Source organism: Pimephales promelas, chromosome 18 (genome assembly GCF_988280905.1).
Source record: "Pimephales promelas chromosome 18, fPimPro1.hap1.1, whole genome shotgun sequence".
Lineage (NCBI taxonomy): Eukaryota > Metazoa > Chordata > Actinopteri > Cypriniformes > Leuciscidae > Pimephales > Pimephales promelas.
In genome coordinates, this window is record NC_142786.1 from 20,995,888 (window position 1) to 21,018,276 (window position 22,389).

At 37.2% G+C, this 22,389-nt stretch overlaps 2 protein-coding genes across 2 annotated transcripts; both read right to left on the reverse strand.

Moving 5' to 3' along the window:
- Positions 1-1,522: 1,522 nt before the first annotated feature.
- Positions 1,523-11,933, reverse strand: wasf2 (WASP family member 2). The gene is made up of 9 exons (XM_039680844.2): positions 11,773-11,933; positions 9,879-10,037; positions 9,668-9,802; positions 7,860-8,013; positions 7,198-7,315; positions 6,975-7,099; positions 6,731-6,895; positions 4,913-5,373; positions 1,523-2,407 (listed from the first exon to the last, which is right to left on the reverse strand). The coding sequence occupies exons 2-9, from the start codon at positions 10,009-10,011 to the stop codon at positions 2,250-2,252; spliced, it is 1,449 nt and encodes a 482-aa protein (XP_039536778.2). The 5' UTR covers positions 10,012-10,037; positions 11,773-11,933; the 3' UTR covers positions 1,523-2,249.
- Positions 11,934-12,242: 309 nt separating this feature from the next.
- On the reverse strand, positions 12,243-20,259 carry LOC120485217 (putative methyltransferase-like protein 24). Its single transcript, XM_039680845.2, has 5 exons — positions 19,782-20,259; positions 19,058-19,156; positions 18,797-18,918; positions 13,960-14,179; positions 12,243-13,696 (listed from the first exon to the last, which is right to left on the reverse strand). Exons 1-5 carry the CDS (start codon positions 20,082-20,084, stop codon positions 13,382-13,384), a joined length of 1,059 nt encoding a protein of 352 aa, XP_039536779.2. The 5' UTR covers positions 20,085-20,259; the 3' UTR covers positions 12,243-13,381.
- Positions 20,260-22,389: the final 2,130 nt, after the last annotated feature.

A 22,389-nucleotide genomic window follows, 5' to 3' on the forward strand; every position in this document is an offset into this window, starting at 1 on the left:
TAAATAATGAATTATTTCCTTCAACACTTGACACCTGAGACGCTTAAGATGCGCATTGTTCAACATGATTGATCTTAATTGCTTGAAATATGATTGGAATCAAAAAGGAAAATATAGTTAAGGGCAAAATGTGCTGTCATATCAGCTACATAAAATTATAATGAGAAGATTACAATCATGTTAGGGGACGGATTTTAAATTGTGAGACTTTTGTTTTTTGCAATCAGGCTTTCAAAAATTATATAAAAATTGGATTTACATTTATCGGCCGATATATCGATTATCGGCTTTCAAATATAAAGAATTATCGGTATCGGCCAAATCGGTGCGTCCCTATTTTGTGTCAATATGCTGAATTTAGTTGTAAAACCATACCCATATATTTTGTATTGTTATATATATTAACAACTCATCGATTAAATATTTATCATTGCATTTTCTGCATTATTGGATGTTTCACTGACCAAAAAGAAATGTTTTAGGGCTGGACGATATGCTGATATATATGCTATAAGTTTTATAACATTGATATAAGTGATCACCTGGATTTAAACCTACCTATATTGTATTTATATAAAGCGTTCACAGGAAAATTTGCTTTATGTTTAGGTCTAGAACATTATTGCTTTTATTTCCCCGGTGTCGAAATCAGGCGAACATATATCAGTCAGGCAACACGATTCCTGGCTGCATGTACAATATCCATGGATCACTGGATCTTTAGTAAGTTGTAAGGAACACTAAGTCCAACATTTAGTTTAAATTGATAAAATTGTTTGTTTTAGTCGCATTTTCGCAGTTTCCCCTGTTAAATCCAGTCACGCAGCAGATCTTTTGCCACTCAGTCAGGCTGAGGGGGGTTGTTCCAGCTACATTACAAAACATTTTTTTGAAACAAGCTTATGCACTTAAAGGGATACTTCACCCCAAAATTATGTCAGTAATTAGTCGCCCTCATGTTGTTCAACCCCGTAAGACTTTTGTTCATCTTCGGAACACAAATTCAGATATTTATGATTAAATCCGAGAGCTGGATCACTCCGAGTCCTCCATATGGGCTCGAAACTTACCGGCCCAGAAAGTTAGTAAACACAATGTTTAAAATAATCCAAGTGTCTCAACCATTAGTTTATCAAGCGACAAGAATACTTTTTGTATAATACTTCTCTTCCATGTCATTCTCCTAAACTGTTGACTTGGCTTAACGGGGTTGTGCGTCAGAACGTAGGCTCACTGGACGGTTTCTATGCAACATTTCATAAATAAGGCCCATAGAAAATAAGTCTTGTTACCAACTGGACTGTCGCATTCTTGATTTTTCTATGAATTACCAAAACATTCATAAAGCTGTATTGAGCACCTGTGTGTAGATTCAATGTTTCCCCAAATAAAGCAGCACGATCGGCATGTAGTCTGACTCTCTGAAGCCCCTGCACACACAAGTTCAGACATGTAGAAACAGTTCAGCCATGCACACAGAACACTTATGATGAAATGACTGTAACAACAGCAAGACACAACATTATATTTTAGATTTTATTTCAATTGTTGATAGAAAATTCTTGTAATTATTACCCACATACATCAAATAAAAAAACTCACTTTTCTTTGATTTCAAAATCTTGTATAATTTCTAAAACTTTGGCATTAAAACAACAGGCATTATGAAGCAGGCACTTGGGCTGAACGGACAAAAAAAACTACATCAGTCAGACCTGAGGGCTGTAAAACCGTACAGACACCGCCGGTGCCATTTAACAAACAGACAACGACTTTTGGTCATGAACATCGGTTTGCGATGGAGTAAAAGGTTATTTCATTCTACAAGGTGCAAGAAATACCATAGACACGCATCTTATTATTTTTAAATATCTGCATTATAAAGTGTGTCTCGTCTTAGTTGTAAGGAAGGCTTTAGTTGATTAGTCTATACAGAGTAATGTTAAATCGTGGGATTTTAACAGAAACGATACTGATGCATAAAGAAGAAAATATAGAAGCACATACACACACACTCGGTTTACCTTCGGCCAAATTATACAGAGGCACAGCCGCTCTGAAATAGGAGAAGGCTTATCAACTAAATAATTCACTCTCTCATTTAGATTAGACTCAACCCTCTTGACAAACACACACACACACACACACGCTTTTTGGCCCACTTCCCCTTATTTGCTTTTGGCCTCACTGCAGGTAAACAGGTAATATGAGAAGTCATAGCACAGGTGATGAAGAGCAGGATGACAGCTTTAGTCAGACCAGTCATCATCATCAAACTCGGATGAATCGTCCTCGGAGTCGCTGCACTCCACGGCAATGCGACGGGACAGGATCGCTGCAACATCGTTATCTGTGCGACCTCTCTTCTCCAGCTCTTGCTGTTCCTCCACTTTACGCAGGTTAAATCCTACACACACACAATTTCATCAAACTCAAGTCACATTTTAAGAAACACTACAATATGTTAAACCACTTAAAGGGATACAACTCCCCCAGAGTTAAACAGTTGAGTTTTACTGTTTTCGAATCCATTCAGCCGATTTTCTGATATTTAGAAGAATATCAGTAACCAGACAGTTTCTGGTCTCATTGACTTCCATAGTAGGAAAAAAATATACTATGGAAGTCAATAAGACCAGAATCTGTCTGGTTACTGATATTCTTCTAAATATCAGAAAATCGGCTGAATGGATCCGAAAACGGTGAAACTCAACTGGTTAACTCTGGGGGAGTGGTAAAATGAGCCTATTTCCAAAAAAAGTGGAGTATCCCTTTAAGGATTGATATATTTCATGTAAGTACAGCATCTCTGATGATGACGGCCTCATTAGAATAAGCAAATAAATGTGTGTTCCTCTATTATGATAATTCAATGAGGAGCCAATCACATGCAATATGATTTGATCATAACACAGCAATGCTATATATACACACACTTTCCTCCATGTTTTGTAAGTAAGGGCTGTCAAATGCTGACAATTAAGCACATTGTTTATGACATGTACATAAACATCAATTTTGGTCTGTAACCGTTGACCTTGAGTAGAATTGATTTAAAAGACTTGCTTCCTCCTGGTGTTAAGTGATTTAACAACCCCAAATAAAGTTCTCAAGTGGACTTTAATGACCTCCAGTGACAAAGATTTAGCTAAACTGAACTAAATTTAAGATAACCTGTTTAAGTTAAAGTTTTACCACTAGAGATCAGATCACCTGAAATAGAAGTGTTCAAACTAATTTGCAGTCAGCATGTTTACATTGCAGTTATAATCTTTTTTATATAGTTGAATTACAGTCATCATCTGTCTATCGAAGTAAACGTGGCACAAAAGCGCATTAAATTATCTAAAGGATAAATGAAATGCCTCCCCTCTGTTTTTTTGAGTGTGCACACAATGCCAAGGACAATTAGTTTGATTAATGTGTATACATGCCAGGTGACGACGTGCAACGATTACATCATCTAGGCCTAGTCTGACTTCGCAAAAACAGTAGTGATACAATTTCAAATGCTCAATGAATTCATATGGAAACCAAAACTGTTCACCAAGCTTTCGATAAAATTTCATATTTGAAATTATCAATGAAATCTCACAACAATGGTCTCATAAGAGGCTTTCGCAACCGGATAGTTCTAGGATCTAGCCACCAGGATGGTTCCCATAGGACCGTTTTTGCCCGCATTCTCCATATTTGTTATTTTACAATCTAATAACAGTCCTGTCTAATACGTTATTAGATCACACATAGAAAGTAGACAGTAATGAAAGGCTATAAGTCGTCTATCATCATATCATGTGACAGCCCATCTATCACTGATCCACAACTTTTTTTTTAAATGGCGGGTGCTGGTGTTTTGCGTGTGTTCAGCCAATCAGCGTACACTAACGTCCCGGATAGTTCCTATAGTGCTGGTTTAGACCTGGAGTCTGAAGTAGGAGCTAAATTCAGGGAAAAAAATCGATTCTTAGATGCATCGCGATGCGGACGATTCTGAATCGATTCACAAATGTCAAAAAACGATTTTCAAAGAAAAATAAATAAAAATTTCAGACATATATTTATAATAACGTAATATTGACAGAACGCAAAAGACGGAACTCTGAAGCGCAGAAGTGCAGTATCCGGACCGTGTACATAACAGAGACGTGATGGTGCGCGAGATCCAAACACCCTCGTTAAAAGCTGACGTGTGGAAATATTTTGGCTTCTGAAGTTGAAGGGGGAAAGGAGCTGGACAGTCAAGAGCCACACTAGTTGTAAGCTTTGTAGAATAAAACTAAAATATTTTGGAAACACGACAAATATGAGAAGCCATATGACGCGTTTTCACCCAGAGGTGGAAAAACACTCGGCTGTACCGGTCGTTATATTATTAATTTACTACAAGTATGCTGCAAGTTCAGGCACACATTTCCTGTTGGTTCTTTGCAATGTTAACAAAATATATTGTACGTTAATTCTTTATGGGTCATTACTTTGTACTTTTAAAGCAAAGTATTTATAGTCACACAAACACAGACACACACAAAAAAAGATTCAAAAAGAATCGATTTAGCATCGAATCGCAGCCCTCTGAATCGTAATTGAATCGAATCGTGAGGTGCCTAGAGATTCCCACCCCTACTAGTTTCTGTGGTGCGAACATGCCAAAATCCGGGTACTTCTGCCAATAGTTCTAGGAAGAATGAAAAGGTTCCTTTCGGTGCGAAAGCCCCTATAAATTTTGTTCCTACATGCTCGAATTATGACAGAAAACAAGTTTTTTTTTCCATATTGAACATTGCACTTTTCCCAAATCAAAACAATTCGAGGGACGAGTCTCGTGTTATTTGAAGCATAATTTGAATTCTTGTTTAATCTTACTAAATTAAGCTTTTAAAAAGTATGTGAATGTATCTAATTATTTTACCTTGACGGATGGCTGAAAGAAGATCACTGCGAACACCACCCTCGGGGGCAGGAGGCTGGGCTTTGGGAGCGGCGGGAGCATGAACTGTTGCTGAAGAAGGAGGAGGAGGAGCAGGAGCGGAGGGTGGAGGAGGGCCTGGAGGAGGAGGGGGAGGGGGAGGAGGAGGTGGTCCACCCCCAATGGGTGGAGGAGGAGGAGCTGGAATAGAGACTTCTATGGGTGGTGGAGGTGGGATGGAAGCAGAATTGCTAGAGAATGGGGGAGGAGACGGCGGCGAATCGAAACCTAGCGGTGGTGGAGGTGGGATCATGCCACCGGGAGGGGGAGGTGGTGGCGGCGCCAGAGGTGGAGCCACATTTGGACGGCCTGGAGAAGAAGGCATCGTTGGTGGAGCTGGAGGAGGATGACTGGGACTTAAAAGACTGCCACGCTTTGGAGGCGCACCACCAGATTCGTTATACCTAGAAGAGAAGTCAAGTCACCTTCATTTATATAGAGCTTTTTCACAAAATAGATTGTTTCAAAGCAGTTTTATAGTGATAAAAAGAAATCAAAGGTGCACTCACAGTGCTAAGTTCACATACTCATTTCTAAAAAACAAAAAAAAAAAAAAAAAAAAACACTTCTACAGCCAGTTATTTCACTTTGAAATGTGCGTTTCCAGGCTGGAATGTTTGTTATTGTTTTGGTCTGCGTCTCTGCGATACTGTACGTTGCCAATAGAGAGCCTAAGTCCCTCCCCTTTCGGTCGACCACCATGGGACCTTATTTCGTAAAAATATTGTATGGTACACATCTGATGTTTGTCAATTTAAAAGATACATTTTAAAGTAAAGAAAGTTGCAGTTTGATGTAAAACCGTTGAGGTATAAGACTGTGAAAATACGTAATTACAAAGACTACAAACCCCAAAGGCGCACATTTTCTCTCAATGAATGAAGCTAACTTTACTGAGGCTAATTTCTGTCATTGTTTCTATAGTCTTACGTTATAATCGTAACGTTGCGCCGTCATACCCGAGTGTTTTGTACCAGACTGCAAACATACGAGCAGCGGATCTCACTCGTTGTTTCGCTTCCCGGGAGATGTAGTTTAATGAGCGATTTTCACATAAAACTAAATGTTACTCTTCTGTTTTATGACAAACTGAGACGTTTTTGACTTTCAGAATTACCTTTTAAATTGACAAACATCATATGTGTAATTCAGGGCACAATTCAGACGGAATAAAAAGATAAGTTGTCTCTCGCCATTGACTACCATTCATATTTTTTCCGAAATAAGGTCCCATGAGCCGGAAGCGAAGCGGCGGGACTTAGGCTCTCTATTTGCCTGGGAGAGAAGTCCAGTCAAGTCACCTTCATTTATGTAGACCTTATGTAGCCCTGCCCCTTTGCAGCACTGCGCTTGTTGTCTTTAATCTTCCACAGCAATCTTACATATTCATAAATGAACTGCCTGTTTTAAAATCTTCCCAGTCTAGTGACATTTGTTAAGACATATGCTTTAAAAATGACAATACTCATGATAACTTTCGTTAACTCTACAATAAGTAAATCCACTTCACTAGCTAATTAATCTTCGACAGCGATGTCGTAGAAATACACAGAGTATATACAGAGAATTGTTTGAAAACAGCTTTAAAGTGCTAATAGGAAATTAAACTAACAGATATTGTTTTGCTTTTACAGCAGCTCTAGAATAAAGTTATTGTCCAGCTGAAGTTAGTTTTGATTGATTAGTTAGAACAAGCTCAGAAATGAACCTGGATTGGATACTCAACAACAGGGAAATCACAGGCTATTTTAAGACACTTACGGCGCGTCTGGAGGTGGTGGTGGGAAGTCCTCCTGCATCGGAGGTGGGAGAGGAGAGCCGGGATCATAGCTGTAGGAGTTTGTGCTTTGGTCCAAATAACCATCAGAGTGATTAAAAGCATCATCACCAGAGCCAATACTGCCGTTCAACCCTTCTATGGAGTTACTGTTAAAGACACGTACATAAAAATAATATTAAATTCACATAGACATCAAGAGTATCCTGTGCATTTTGTTTTTATTACCCCATGGCATCGAGTTTGGGGACAACGAACTCCTCCCCCATTTTCCGGCGTTCCCATTCATCTTTTCGGGTTTTGATTTTTCGCGGGTTAAAGTTCCTTCGGTTAGGGTTGTCGTCTTTCTTCTTCTGCTCTCGGTAAACACAGAAATACAATAACATAAACAAGTTGAAGAATCGTCTGCATTCTTAAAGGTATTTTAAGGTGGTGTCCTTGCATCACTCACCTTGTGCTTTCGTTTCTCTTTCATAATGTCCTTGGTATCTTGAAGCATTTTCTCTTTCCAAAGGTCAAAGAAATATGATGGATCAGTGTAGAACTTCAGAGCCTCCTTACCATCATCCCTGGAAAACAGAAAACACTTTAATCATGTCGAATACTTAAAAAACATGAACTGGTACAATGCCTTTAATTTAGTTGTTTTCATGCTTGAATGTTTAAAAAACACCTATAAAGCCCCTCCTTCTGAAAAGAAAACTATGCTCTGATTGGTCGGTTGGATCAGTGTGATGTGATTGGTCAAGTGCTTTGAGTTTGTTTGGGAAATGTCCTGCGCCTTACCATAACAGCCAGTTTCAACACACTACTAACTCCTTAACCTCTTTATTTTGCATATGCCTTGGACGAGAATTATTTAAATGAAGAATATTGTGACGTGTTCGTTTCCAGAAGAAAACTCAAGACTACAATGGAGTCAGAAACACTGAGTGATATAGAGAACAACTCACGCTGGAGTGACTTTGTGCTTACAACTTTGCAGAGCTTTTTCATGCACAAACAACAACATTACACACTAAAGAAAGTTGAAGATGTAAATAAACATAATAGGTTCTCTTTATTTGGATGGTAAACGGTGGTCAGATGCGGTAAATGTGTTAATGTGTATACCTGTAACAGCTGAGGTTGTTGAGGGGGGGCGGCTCGTTGCAGGTCAGATAGGTCTCATGGATAGGTTGTGGTAGTGATAACCTAATGAAGAGCTGCTGATCCATGATGGAATTGGAGTGGAAGGCTTTGCGGCTGGTGATTGCCTGAAGAGAAACTGGAACAAGAAAGAAACAATTGGAGAAAGGGAAGCAGGCAAAGAAAGAAAGATAATGACATTTAGAATAAATTAATCACTGTTTGAAAACCACAAACTAAAGGCCCGTTCACACCAAGAAAGACCACTATAAAGGTAACTATAACGATAACTGTATTAGCGCCCAACCACAGCAACAGATGATATCGCTTTATTCTAAGCACACACTGCAATTTCATCATCTGTCACTTTAAATCCTCAAACTCTTTAAAGTCTGGTGGATTCTGATTGGCTGTTATTGTTTTTATTGTGCATCAGCAGAAAAAAAATAATTCTGAAAGTAACTTCAACCACATTGTTTTTTAGACCTTTCTTGTTATCGTTAGTTATATACGGTCCTTGGTGTGGACAGTTCACACTGCACATCGATCCTGTTTTATGACAAGTCATTTTGCAAGAGATACCAGATTTGTGTTGCCATAGTAATGACTGTGATGCCTAGTGATGAAGGGGAGTAGTTGGAAAGATTGGGTGAAAAAACACTAATTAGTGGTGCTTGCCAAAAGGCAAAGCAACACCAGTGTTCTCTTGTATACTTATATTATTCTTATTATTTTGGTCAAAGTTTGGCACGCTACTCCTCCTCCACAGACCCCTTGAGTGAGGTGTCAAATCGACCGGCTCATTGAGTAGAGGTGTGCTATGACTTTTCTAAGAGATCGGTTGTACGATGTTCGTCTGGCGGGCGATAAATTGGCCGAAAACGTCCCATAGCCTTAACTTTGGCACAAAATTTGTTATATCATATCTTTTGACCAGAAGCTCATAGAGACTTGAGGTCGGGCTCTATTAACTCCTATCAAGCAGCCAATAAGTAGTGATATAATAACTTCATAGTCGTGCCCTAGCAACCATTTAGGGCTACCCTAGTAACCATTAAACAACATTTAAGAAATATCTCAACTCCAGAAAATAGTAGAGACATGGAGTTTGGTTTTTTTTACTTAGACTGTCAACTAGTCTTTAAATATTATCTCATAAACTGTATAATCACACCATAGCAACGATATAGGGTACGCTATTAACCACACAAACACATGAATAATCCATATCTCAGCTCCACAATATCGTACAGACATGGATGTTGGCTCGTATACAACCATGTACCACACCCTAGCAACCGAGCAGCGAGTTTTGCCACAGCTCTTGGCATGATGCTTAAGTGCATCAGACATCATGTGCATCAGAGGCATTAATTTTCTATTTATACAGAATATCAATGCAATGAATGTATGTGTATGTGCAGCTATAGATACTACTGCCCTTTATGTATAACATTACAGTGATACACTGTAAGGTTATACATACAGTAAACTGATTTGTAAAAATCAAATTTCACACTTTTTTTGTAAGTGTAAAACAACTAAAAATAGATGGATGTGCACAAAAAGTTAAAAATAATCAATAATATCAACAAAATAAAAGTTAAAAGAACTAAACAAAAGATTCAAAAGAGTACAAAAAGGAAAATGAAATAAAAGAACAAAATAATAATATAAAAGAACAAATCAATTCTGTTTTCGGCAACAAACCAACATGGTCCAAAATCTACATATGACTCATTAGCGCCATAACTCAATGAAATGCTTTGAATGTAAGCCAGTCTGTTTCTCACCTTCCTCTTCTTTAGGGTCGAGCTGGGTGACTTTGACCTGCAGCTTGTCCACTCTCTCTCCCAGCGTATTGACCCGATCAGCAAACGAGCTGGCTTGAATAAACAGTTCGCCGAACACATCCTCTGCATACTTACCTATTAAATAACACGTTAAAAGCAGAAACACAAAACTGATTTTCTTCAGTAAACACCCCATTACTCCAACACTTACTAAGTGATCCAAGCTGGCGAATGATGTTTGCAAGAGTGATGTTGGTCACACACTCCAGTTCACTCTTGATTGTATTTGGCAGTGACTGGCGACAGAGGTGCCGTGGCTCGATGTTTCGCGTCACCAAAGGCATGATGGGAGCTTATCAGTCACCTTCCTCTTTTAGACAGAAATACAATTCACACAGTGCATTACAAATTCTGTCATTAGCTGCATCTATAACACACTCCCTAATAACTGCTGCTGTTTTTCTATTCAGATTCTACATACCCAACACACACACATTCACAGCCTTTTATGTGCTTAAAGCAGAACCAAAACTGCTGCGGTGTTTCTTCTGCAAAGATGCAACTTATAGCCTAATTTCTGCAGTTCAACACCAGCAAGAAACTATCCTTTAACACTTCTTGTCTTTGAGTCTTTTTTCAAGTAGCAATAGTACATGCTACACTAAATTATGAGTTATATACAATACTAAGACATGCTATTAGTAAATACTACACCATTTTTTATATAAAGTTCAGTTATTTGTAATAAAGTTGTTCTTTATAAAAAGTATATTAAAAAAAAAGTGTTTCCTCTTACAGGGCACATTTACAGTACCAGTCAAAAGTTTGATAACATTACTATTTTTAATGTTTCAGAAATAAGTCTCTTATGCTCATTAAGCCTGCATTTATTTGATCAAAAATACAGAAAAAACAGTAATATGGTGAAATATTATAACAATTTAAAACAATGGTTTTCTATTTGAATATACTTTAAAATATATTTTATTTCTCTGATGCAAAGCTGAATTTTCAGCTATTACTTCAGTCCTCAGTGTCACATGATCCTTCAGAAACCTCAATGGCAGTGAAGGAACTGGTAAAATAGATTTCCACTGCGAAGGATGATAATGAATACTGATCACTGCTTATTAATGAGAGATATGGTAAGAGGAAACGTCTTCTCTTGATTTAGAAGTTACCTTGATGATATATATCAATTTGTACAAATAAATAATGTTAAATCGGATCTAAAGAATGTCACTTGTGGTGTTCCACAAGGTTCAGTGCTAGGCCCCAAACTGTATAAATTATATTAGTAAAGTGTCTAAAATATTAAAAATAGCTGAAACAGCTTCTGAATACAATGAAAATAAAATTAATAGTCTTAAAAAGTGGTTTGATGATAATAGATTAATTTAACTAAAACAAAGTTCATAATATTTAGTAATCGGCAATGAGTGCATAAAAATAGATTTCTGGGTTTTATAATAGACCATAAAGTATGTATGTAACTTTTGTATCTCGAATTAATCAAATTAATTTTCAAGATAGATTAAGGTAAAGGTAAAGGTAAAGATTAGGCATAATAACAAATGCTTATTATTTTTATTATGAAAAATGCCTGTAATGACCGAAATAATTTGTTGCTGTTTAATTAAGGGGTGAAGATGTCAGACCAGACATCACTTGTTTTGAGAGTGTTAAATATACTTTAAAAATAAGTTTCATTTTTACACATTAATTCCTGACTCCTACCAGAATTGTTTGCCTGAGCGTAAGGGAATAAGTTAAATGTTCACCCAGACTTCCTATATTGGGAGGGAGTGGAGGCTCACAACATACCAGCATAACTTTGTTTGTGAAAAAAAAAAAAAGATAAAATCAAATCAAATCAAGGCTGTTCCCTGGAAACTGATTTCTAGCACAGAAGTAAAAGCTATGGCGATATCAAAAAGACACAGTGTTATTTGTCACGAATGTTTAAAAAGCTTTCTAAAGCTAGTAGCTGAGGCCTAAACTCTCTGAAGCGTCTGTGTTTAACAGGAAGTGATTAGCGTTAGCTCTCTACTGTCAACTCGCCAACTCTTATATATAAGAGCATATAAAGTACTTCACAGTCTTACCTGGATATATGTATAGATTTGGCCTTAGATGCCGACGTCTTCTGGCTTTTCAACTACCTCAGCAGTTCCATTCCCTGAGTTTCATGCCGTCCATAATTTTCTGAGCCGACAAAATGTCTACAAGTACTGTAACAAGATCTGTATGGCAGCGACAGTTCAGTCCCACATTTGGTAACTTTTCATTGGAGCGTGGGTGTGCATCCAAACATTCGATTGGCTGATGAGCCTGTCACTCAAAGAAAAAGGGGCGTATATATAAACTGGAATCTTGAAAGCACAACTTACTCCACCCTAGCGGCTTGAAAACATCTGCTTTGAGGGAGGGTTAATTCCGTAACGTCGGGCCAGTCGGAACAAATCCGAAATATGGCGAAATTCAGAGAAACCCACTTCATGTAATACATTATTTTTTGTTTATCACAGGATTTCATGCTCAAGAAAAAAATACGACTCTGACGACCTTATTTATTGCGTATAGTTTATTTCATAATAAACAATGGACTTGAAAAATATTGCACGTTACCCTTTTGTATGAAAAGGACTTAAAGTGAATGTAATTTGTGTGATAGATTTAATGCTGAGTTGAATCATTGCAGTGCCGTTCACAACCACTAGACGGCGTGCAGACAGAAACAAATAGCACTAATGTCAGCTTTACCTCTTTAAAATGTTATGTTTGTACATCTTAACTTCATTAAACATCCCTGCTTTGGTTTAGACACATTACAGTGCAGGTCAAAATTTGGAATATGACTATTTTAATGTTTATGTGTCGTGTGATCATAAAGTGATCATCAAGCCTGCATATTTATGTGATCAAAAATTCAGAAAAAAACAGTAATAATGTGATAAATTAATACAATTTAAAATAATGTTTTTCTATTTGAATATACTTTAAAATGTAATTTATTCCTGTGATCAAAGCTGAATTTTTGGCATCATTACTCCAGTCTTTAGTCACATGATCCTTCAGAAATCATTCTTATATGATGATTTATTATCAGTTTTGGAAACAGTTGTGCTGCTAAATATATTTTCAACCTGTGATATTTTTTGAGGATTCTTTGATGAATTAAACGTAAAAAAAAAAACAGCATTTCTAAAAAAAATTGTAACAATATAAGCCATTATTTCAATTGTCTACCACTGAAAAAAAAAATGGGGTCAGTCATTTTCTTTCTGTTCTTTAAAGATATTAATACTTTTATTCAGCAAGGATGTGTTATATTGATAAAAAGTTATAGCCAAGATTTATATTGTTAGAAAAGATTTTAAATAAATGCTATTTTAAAAAGTTTTTCTTCATCAGTCTTCATCATGTTTTCAACACTGATCAAATCAACATATTATTTCTGATGGGTTCATGTGACACTGAAGACTGGAGTAGTTATATTGATATTTTAAAGCCACTATTTTAAATTGTAATAATATTTCACAATATTACTGTTTTTTTGTTGTTGTATTTGTTATCAAATAAATGCAGGCTTGATGAGCAGATGAGACTTCTTTCAAAAAATTTAGACCATTTCTGGTTCTAAATAGAACCATTTCTTCTAAGAGTGTATCCATCCAGAGTTTTTGCTTCTGTTTCAATAGATTTTGCAGTTGGTCATCTGGGTTGCTCGCTTGTCCTTATCCAGCTGAGTGTGTACGAGCTGTGTGAGTTGTCGAGTTTGTGTCTCAGCACTGTGTGTCCTGGTCCGCGTGTGAAACGCACGAGTCGGAGTCCTGAGATGCGGACGGCTCTCAGCACACTGTACCAGAAACGCACCACGTCTTCCTCAGCTCCCCCCACCTCAAACCCGGCCCACTGCAGATGAAGGGTCAGAACGAGCTGGGTGATCCGTCTGAGAGTCCCATCCTTAATCCAGCTTTCTAATATACGCCATTCAGCGCTCTCCAAATCCATACGCAGGACATCCACCTACGCAAACAGACACTAAATGAATGTGACCTTTTGAGACCAAGCAGATGACACTTCAAAAATATTGTATTTGTATGAAATCTGTTCTTTTACTGTAAAATGACCAAAGATGAACACATATGCCCTATAAGTGCAGAGGTGGACAGTAACGAAGTAGCCTAAATACTTGAGTATAATTTTTAGACACTTATACTGTCAAGGTCCTTGAGTGGAAATTATGTTAGTTTTCGTCGGAAAAACGTGATTGTATTTGGGTGTAATACCGTGGTGTGTCCCAGTGAGTCCATGATGTCAGGCAGTCTGCGCTGTACGTTACCCACGAGGTTTGCATGCGAGTGACTGCGTGGGTTCCTCCAGTCTAACCAAACCTGATGATTCTTAATATATGCGGGCCGACACACTCGACCGCTGGGGTTGAAGCGATGAACCTCACACCCCGCGTACAACATTGCATCTAAGAATGTAGCATCCTTCCCATCCAGGCTATAAAGATACAGACAAAAGATTATTTGGAACAAGTCCAACCAATTACTGTTTCCCTGCATCCGTCATGACACGTCGAGGAAAAGAGCTACAGAATCTGGGACAACCTTCAGCTTTGTGTGTTTTGTTTTTTCATAAATCACATACAACAAATCCCACCCTTCAGACCTAACAAAGAAACACGGACCCCTACATTATTTGAAATGAACATGTCTGGTGCAGAGATGCACCGATATGAAAATGATGGTCGATACCGATAAATCTTTATATTAGAAAGCCGATGACTGATATATTGGCCAATGAATCTAAATCCCGAATTTTATATAATTTTTCAGAGCCTGATTACAAAAACAAAAGTCTCACCATTAAAAGCCATGTCAACACACACAGTTATGTTCTCATTATAATTGTTACAACTTTTTTAAGGGATTTCAATCATATTTCAAGCATCATGGTGAACTGTGCGCATCTGAAGTGTCTCAGCTGAGGGAAATAATCCATTATTTAATCCATTATGTCTTATACACTGATAAAAATGATTTTATGGTGAGGTAAATACTCCAGAAAAAACAATGTAATTTACATGAAAAAAGTTAGTTCAGGCAAGAATTTAAAAAATAAGTAGTATTCAATTCAATCATATAGAAATGAAAGCGCAAATATCAACATTATAAAATAAAGTAAAATTACTCAACTTTTCTGATACTGGTGTTCCCATCATGCACTGGGCCATGAATAATTAATGAGGTTTATTTTTCACTGTTTTCCATTATGTATTTACACTACTTTACCTTTGCTTTTGTTGTTAGAATTAGTAACTTGCCATTTTTTGATATTTGGAGTTCATTTTCTACTTAAAATGACACATTCAAAGTCAAACACAAAAACGATCCATCAAATTACCATCATTGTGCATTGTCTATCAAGTATTGAGGTCTGCGTTCACACATATAATTTCAAAAGTAAATCATATACTTGAAAAATATGGTATAATTCAATGTTATATTGTTTGAGTGAAATGTTGAACAAAGAAAAATTCAATAAAATAGATATGACTTAACCTTTAATTAGCTAAATAAAAATGACTTAATTTCTTATGTTACTTTCACTTAACTTAAGTATAGTTTACTCAAAAATATCAGTGCAAAAACTTGCCTTACGTAAAAAAATTAAGTAAATTTTACTCATTGTTTTTACAGTGTACACTGTAAAAAAATATTGATGGTTTAACTTAAAAAAGTAACCTGGTTGCCTTAAAATTTTAAGTTCATTGAACTGGAAAAAGTGAGTTAATACAATGAAGGAGAATGATTTAATCATCAGAAACTCAAAATTATATGTTATCTGAACTAAATAAATTATTTAAGTTGATTTGACAAAAGAAAATATGTTGTGATAACAAATCTTGAAAATATTTTTTACTGTAAAAAACAACAAGTAAAATTTACTTAATTTTTAAGGCAAGTTTTTGTTTATTTAAACTGAATTTTTCATTTATTTCTTTTTATTAGATTGACCATTTCACTCGAATGTACGTCACAATATGAAAGAAAAGATCTGTCATACTTTTATTTTAAAAAGAGATGACTTTAACTTGCCCTATTTAAAGAAGCTTCAATTAAATAAGGATTTGGGATGTCTTTAACTCTTTCCCTGCCAACGTTTTTTTTTAAGTTGTCAGCCACCGCCAGCCTTTTTGATCATTTACACAAAAGTTTTATGGCCCTCAGAATATTTTGTTGTATAAATATCTGAATACATGTAATATATTAAAAGAAAGAACAGAGCTTCTGCTTTTAAACAAAATAAAAACGGTTTTATTCTACCTCAATGCTTTTTTTTAATCAACACTTGAATATGCAAGTTTAATTTGGAAAAAAAAGCTGAGAAAAACACGTTTTTATCAAAGATTATGGGATTCAGAAAGATGATCAAAACACAGATGGAGTAAATCGAGTCCATCAGGACCTCAAAGCTTCAGTCTTGGTAACATTTCATTCAGTAACATTAGACAGATTTGATTTATATGCTGTTGTTTGAAGATTTAAAAGATATTTTAAACCTGAAACTCGAAAAATTTGAATATCATGCAACATTTAATGTATTTCAGTAATTCAAATTAAAAGGTAAAAAATTATATATTTAGTATATATAACTAGGCATGATTATATTTTTCAGAGGGCCGACATTTCTTTATTTAAAATCCCTTTTTTTTTATTGATTTCATGTAATAGGCAAGGCAAGGCAAGGCAAGTTTATTTATATAGCACATTTCATACACAGTGGCAATTCAAAGTGCTTTACATGGAAGAAATTAAAATAATCAAAAGAAGTCAGAAGTCAGAATATGAATAATAATATTATAATTTTATGAGATTTTGAATTTGGGGGTTTCATAAGCAGTAAGCCATAATTATAACTTTTGCATGATATTCTAATTTTTCGACTTTGACTTGTATCTGCTTACATATACTATCCCTTGTTTCTGCTTCTTCTTCACACCTCTTTTGATCAGGAGATTCTGTCCTCTTTCAGAAGATGTGTAATAACGCCATATAACCGTGAAAACATGGAAAGATGAAAATTCTGTCAATGGCAGGGAAAGAGTAACTCTGCTGTTACTTAAAGGTGCCATATGTAATAATTGAGGTAAAAATAACCAAAAAATGAGCTACACGCATCAAAAGAATGAGAAGAAATAAGTGCAATGATGTCATTAAAAAACTGAAAAGTTATAGTGCTGCCGAGATATAAACCTGAATTAGCATGCTAAATAGAGTGCTGAAGTGATGACGTCACTTTGTAAGACAACTCGGAAGCTAGCGGCGCATGGATTCCCTCGGTCGAAAAGCAATGCATTTTCCCCATAGACTTTTGGAAAATCGCAAAAAATAAGATCCGTGTTTAACAAAGAGTTGTGACACTTACACGTTTTGTCTATCAAGATAATCTTTACAAGTTAATCCAAAATGTATACATTTTGAAACCTATATAAAGATTTAAAAAAAACACAATCAGACATAATAAAGTAAAAAAAAAACACAAGCAGGTTTTAACTGTGTGTTTTACGCCATAGATCAAAACGTGAAAATATTTAGAGGCTTTGTTCACCACAGACCTTATTTCAGGCAATTTGGCAAAAACCCAATCAAATATCCCATAGACTTTAGAGCGAGGGAACCGGTAGTGCTAAAATGCTAACTTTTATGTTAGGCCTACAGAGTGACGTCGTAACTTCGGCACTCTATTACTAGCCCCGGCCCGGCAAGTGACGTAATACCAGTTTCGGCCATGGGAGGTGGTATGCGGGCGGGCAACATAACCACCAGCCAAACTGCAATACACGAGTAAGTCGCGCGACTTGTGTGTGTACTTGAACCTGATGTCAGTCGTGTGGAAATATAGCCCACTACAGAGAATGTCTAATTGAAGAGAATTGGCACTGGCTGGTTACTTCCGGGTTCTGGACTGGCTGCAGTAACACGTCTCTGTCCATGCGGGGGCGCTCGCGGTCGAGTGCAGAATGAATGGGAGTCAATAGGGTTTCACCCCCATAAATCCACTTTTCTCAGGATGTAATTTTTTGTCAAGTAATTTGAAAGTTGCATTCAAAAGGGAGGGATAAGATAATACACTCAGCTGAAAATTGCATTTTTAATTTCTGTTCTAAAAATCCGTTCAAAAATGTGATGACGTCACACAATAGCAGAATGCTAGCGTGTTCCGGCCAACAACGGCCTAACCTGTACGAAATCAAAAGGACATAAGTACTTGTTCATTCGACTTTTGGCCTATAATCTATATTGAACTTGCGAAATCAACAATAAAATCGTTGTTAATTTAACGGCAAGCAGGTGAAAGAGACACATTTAGCTGTTTAGCCCCATAGACTCCCATTCATTCTGCTCTCGCCCGCGATCACCTCCAGTGGAATTCTAATGGAACTGCAACCAGGATGATACACAATAGGGCTAATAGGAAGTGCCAAGGCTCTCCGTTAGATGGGCTCTGCCCACTACCACATTTCAGTTCAGGGAAGAGTTCAAAAAATGATTGGTCGATATTATGCATGAGGAATACATTTTGGTAAGTTGTAGCATACTGTATCTTTCAACAGTGTTTGTGTTCTTTTACCATTAGCTAGTAGAGATGATCGGTTCAAGTGTGCTAGGGATCTGTGGTGTAACATTTACAAGCGCCAAAACGGTATTTATTGTTTGAATTGCATAATAAAATTGACAGAATCTGGCCCAGGCTTTTATTTTTCCATATCGTTGAAATGCGCCAGCTTGTTTTTGAGACAGGCGTCTATGAGACGGTCTTCATCATTTAGTGTTGTGAGATGTTGTTCATTGAGTCTCTGATCTCTAAAAATCTCCAAATGCTCCACGTGAAACTGCGGTCTTCCAACCTTTTACTATCGTGTCAAGTGATTTGAATAATATGCGCGAGAAAGAGAGAGCAAAACAGCGCTCGCTTGTGTTGTTTGAAGACATGAGAGTGCGCGCGGCCGTGGCACAACTCACTTTCTGGAGGTATACTGCCCCCATCTGGTATGGAATGTGGAATATGATTTGATTTTATGTGCCAGATCGCACCTTTAATATATACTTTTACCTGAATGAGTAAGCCACACAACCCCGTTTGCCCTTCCAGTGGTTGATGCACAAAACATCAGAGTGACCAGGAAAGCGTTTAGATTGATTCCCATCTGAATCCTGGACCACAGAGCAGTTCACCTGCAGAATGTGACAAGATCAGAATGTGAAAAGTCTAGATATTTTGCTTTTTGAAGTCCATTTATATAAAATATATCTGCAAATTGTTATGCAAGACATGAATGATCAAGCCAGAAAGCATTATAGTAAGTTTGCGTACCTCTGTTGTGGTGATGAACTGGGTAAAACGCAGCAGCTCTGTGAAAAACGAAGGTTGTTCTGATGCCCATGGCTGCAGTTTCAGCTCTCTAGCTGTAGCCTGTAAACACACAAACACAAAGATCTCTCTTTTCTTGGCCAAATTTACAATACACATAGAAAAAAAAAACAGGGATGCGGTGGAGGAGGGTCAGGCATTCGATAGCCACACTGTGTGAGCATGTGCAGTGCTTCAGGCAGGAGAAGTTGCAGCTTGTTTGGGGTCACAGAATGTGGCCTTTTGAAACCAGAGTTTGAACAAAAGAAACAAGAGAGAACTTTTTAAATCTGATGGGATGTTGGAAAATGAGCCTCTCCCAAAACATAGAACAACCCTGTTTCGTAACCATGGAGACACTAGACTAGGAAGAGGAGATATGACTCACTGAGGAACTCACTGTTGTGGGGGCGGACAGCGAGACAAACAGAAAAGGAGAAAGTGAGTGAGAGACTTTTGCAGAACATTTTTCCATGTTAAAGAGTCTAGGAGGGATCCCCGTATATTTTGCCAAGTCACACATATGTTTTTCAATCCCTCCAGATAAAAAAAAAAAAAAAGAACTGCATAATTTATTCATTTTTAAATTCAGCCCATTTACTAAGGCATTTTTTTTCTTTTGAGTTGCAAGACCATCCCCCTAAAACTGGAAGAAAATAGGTAACCTGCATGGTGAATATGAAATTACCTGAGGTTTTTCAAGCTCGTTTTCGTCTTCATATGCTGCTGTGAGTCCTAAATGCTCGTCAGTCCATAGACCCAATACACCGCTTTCCAAATCCCTGTCGTTTTTTCTAACCTCAGACGACAGTGACCCGTCACTCTTTGCTATGCTTATGACGAGAAAAGCCGGTTCGTCACCGCTCGTGCTGCTAAATGCGCGCGACACTTTTAAATTAACCAGTAGTTGTACGAGCAGAAGCACCGACAGACCCATAATAAACACACGGTGGGAAATACCTCTTAATCCGCTAAAGTTACAAACGGCCATGCCTTCCCTATTTGAGTTTGGAGTGACCCATGGGAGCGCAGACGCCAGAAATGAAGAGTCGGCGCCACCGTGACTCTCTGGCTCGAGGGCACTCACTGGGATAGAAATCACTGCTGGAGACTGTCTAGTGTGTCCGAGTCAAAGAATTTTCTAAAGCCAACGTTTCCAAAGAAAAAAAAAACACGTTAATAGACATAGGCCTACTACATATTATATTATCTTAATGGAAAAAAAATCAGGTCTGTTTGTGTGAGGTTGAGGGAGTGAAATTGGAACAGGACAAATCACAGAAGCCAGTGGAACGCGTGCGCAACCATTCAAACAGACAGTCGCACACACACACCACCCCCGCGCGCGAACACATTTCACTACTTTGTAGTAAAACAGCGCGTCAAATGAGGATGTTCAAATAGCCACAATTCATGATGCAGGTGAGTAGGCTACCACCATGACGTAGGCATCTGCTGGGAATCTGTAATGAGCAAGTCAGTGTCATACTTCCCACTATTAGGCTATAGAGTGGTAGAAATTAGAATTCAGAGGGGTGGTGATGGCGCAGTGGACAAGACACATGCCTTTGGTGTGAGAGACGGATTCAAATCCAATGTGTGCCTGAGCATGACACTTAACCCCTAGTTGCTCCAGAGGCATACATACGACCTCTGACAATGTTAAGTCGCTTTGGATAAGGCGTCAGCTAAATGAACAAATGTAGGCTAAATGTTATAAACACTACCTTTCAATCCAACAATTAAGCGAACACTATCTGGAATGGAAGGCAAAAGCAGATCAAGTCTGTTATTTCTGGAGAGTTGGCCTACTGGTGCTTTGCGACGTCCACTTTGCAAACAAAAGGTCTAATTTGTGGAAGAAATGGTGTATATACACCAGACAACACAAACAAATCATTAAAATTGACTTGTTAGTCAGGAGTAGGCTATTTTCTCTTTCCTATTAAAAAACTTTCCCTTACTGCTTTTGCTAGTTCCTTAATAAACAATTAATGTTTCTTAATGAACAATTACATGTGGGCTACTTGCTGACAGCTAAATCAGGGGACGTCTGGTTGAGCATCAGGAGTTTATTTTTAATTAACATTTGTTCACGCATGACAATCTCACTGATGATTGCAAAGTCCTAATGAACTGTAAATCAAATTGCTTGTAAACTTGTAACTTAAAGTATCATTTTTTTTAATGCACTATGTATTTTTATAAAATCTGTTTGTGATCTCTGAACAATAAATATTATAATTTGGTCCAAAAATATGTGAAGAATAATTGCAAAATGAGTAATAAAATAAAATAAAAACCTAGGTTTGCACAGAAGGTGGATATTAATTTAATTTAAAAGGTAAATGCATATCTGATATTGGCTATGTTTAATGTTAGAATGACACACAGCCAACATTATTATTATTTTTTTTACCTTTAAACTTTTTTTTTTGTATTTATACAAATGGACAATGAAATAATATGTAATCAGCCTGCTGCATGTTATATTGTATTTTCCAGGTGCTGCAAAGGGCATTTGTGTTGCATATTGAAACCAAGATAACCAAGAAACAGGAGTGCACAACTGCTGCTAGAAAGTGGCAACAAAACTATCAAACAACTCAAATAGAGAACACAGAGAATGTGGTAGTGAACAGATTAAGTCTTTTTCTTATATGTTATATTTGCGAGATGCTCTTTCAGAATTCACGAAGGCCTAAAATATTAAATTAGACGATAAGCAGAACATTTTTCTTTAGAGGCGTTGGGTTGGTGTGATGAAGATAACTGACATAATTGGCCAATATTTTCACATTCTCAACACAGTGGGGCAGTGCAAGGATGAGAAATGAAATCCCCATCCCCCCTTCAATACTAAACATATACAAACTAATCAATGAAAAATGCACACTATTCTCATGCTCTCCTTCTCCCAGGTTACTTACTTTCCATAGATTTCATAATTCCCATAAAATATTGCTTAATTTCTCTAAAATCCGTTCATGTCCTCACCTGAACTCATCTGAGCTCCTCGACACAAGCACAATTGCCTCGTTCCAAATGCCTGAGTAACGCTGCACGGCCAGAATGCAAAAGAGGCACCAAAACCACTCACACAAAAAGAACTGTTTCAATACCATTTCAGAAAGAAATGTTTGGAATTACAACATTATAATGAACCGTCCAGTTTGATCAATCTCATGCTGCACATATATACATTATATTGATAGTAAACCATTTAAAGGATTAGTTCACTTTTTAAAAAACTTTTGCTGATAATTTACTCACCCCCATGTCATCCAAGATGTCCA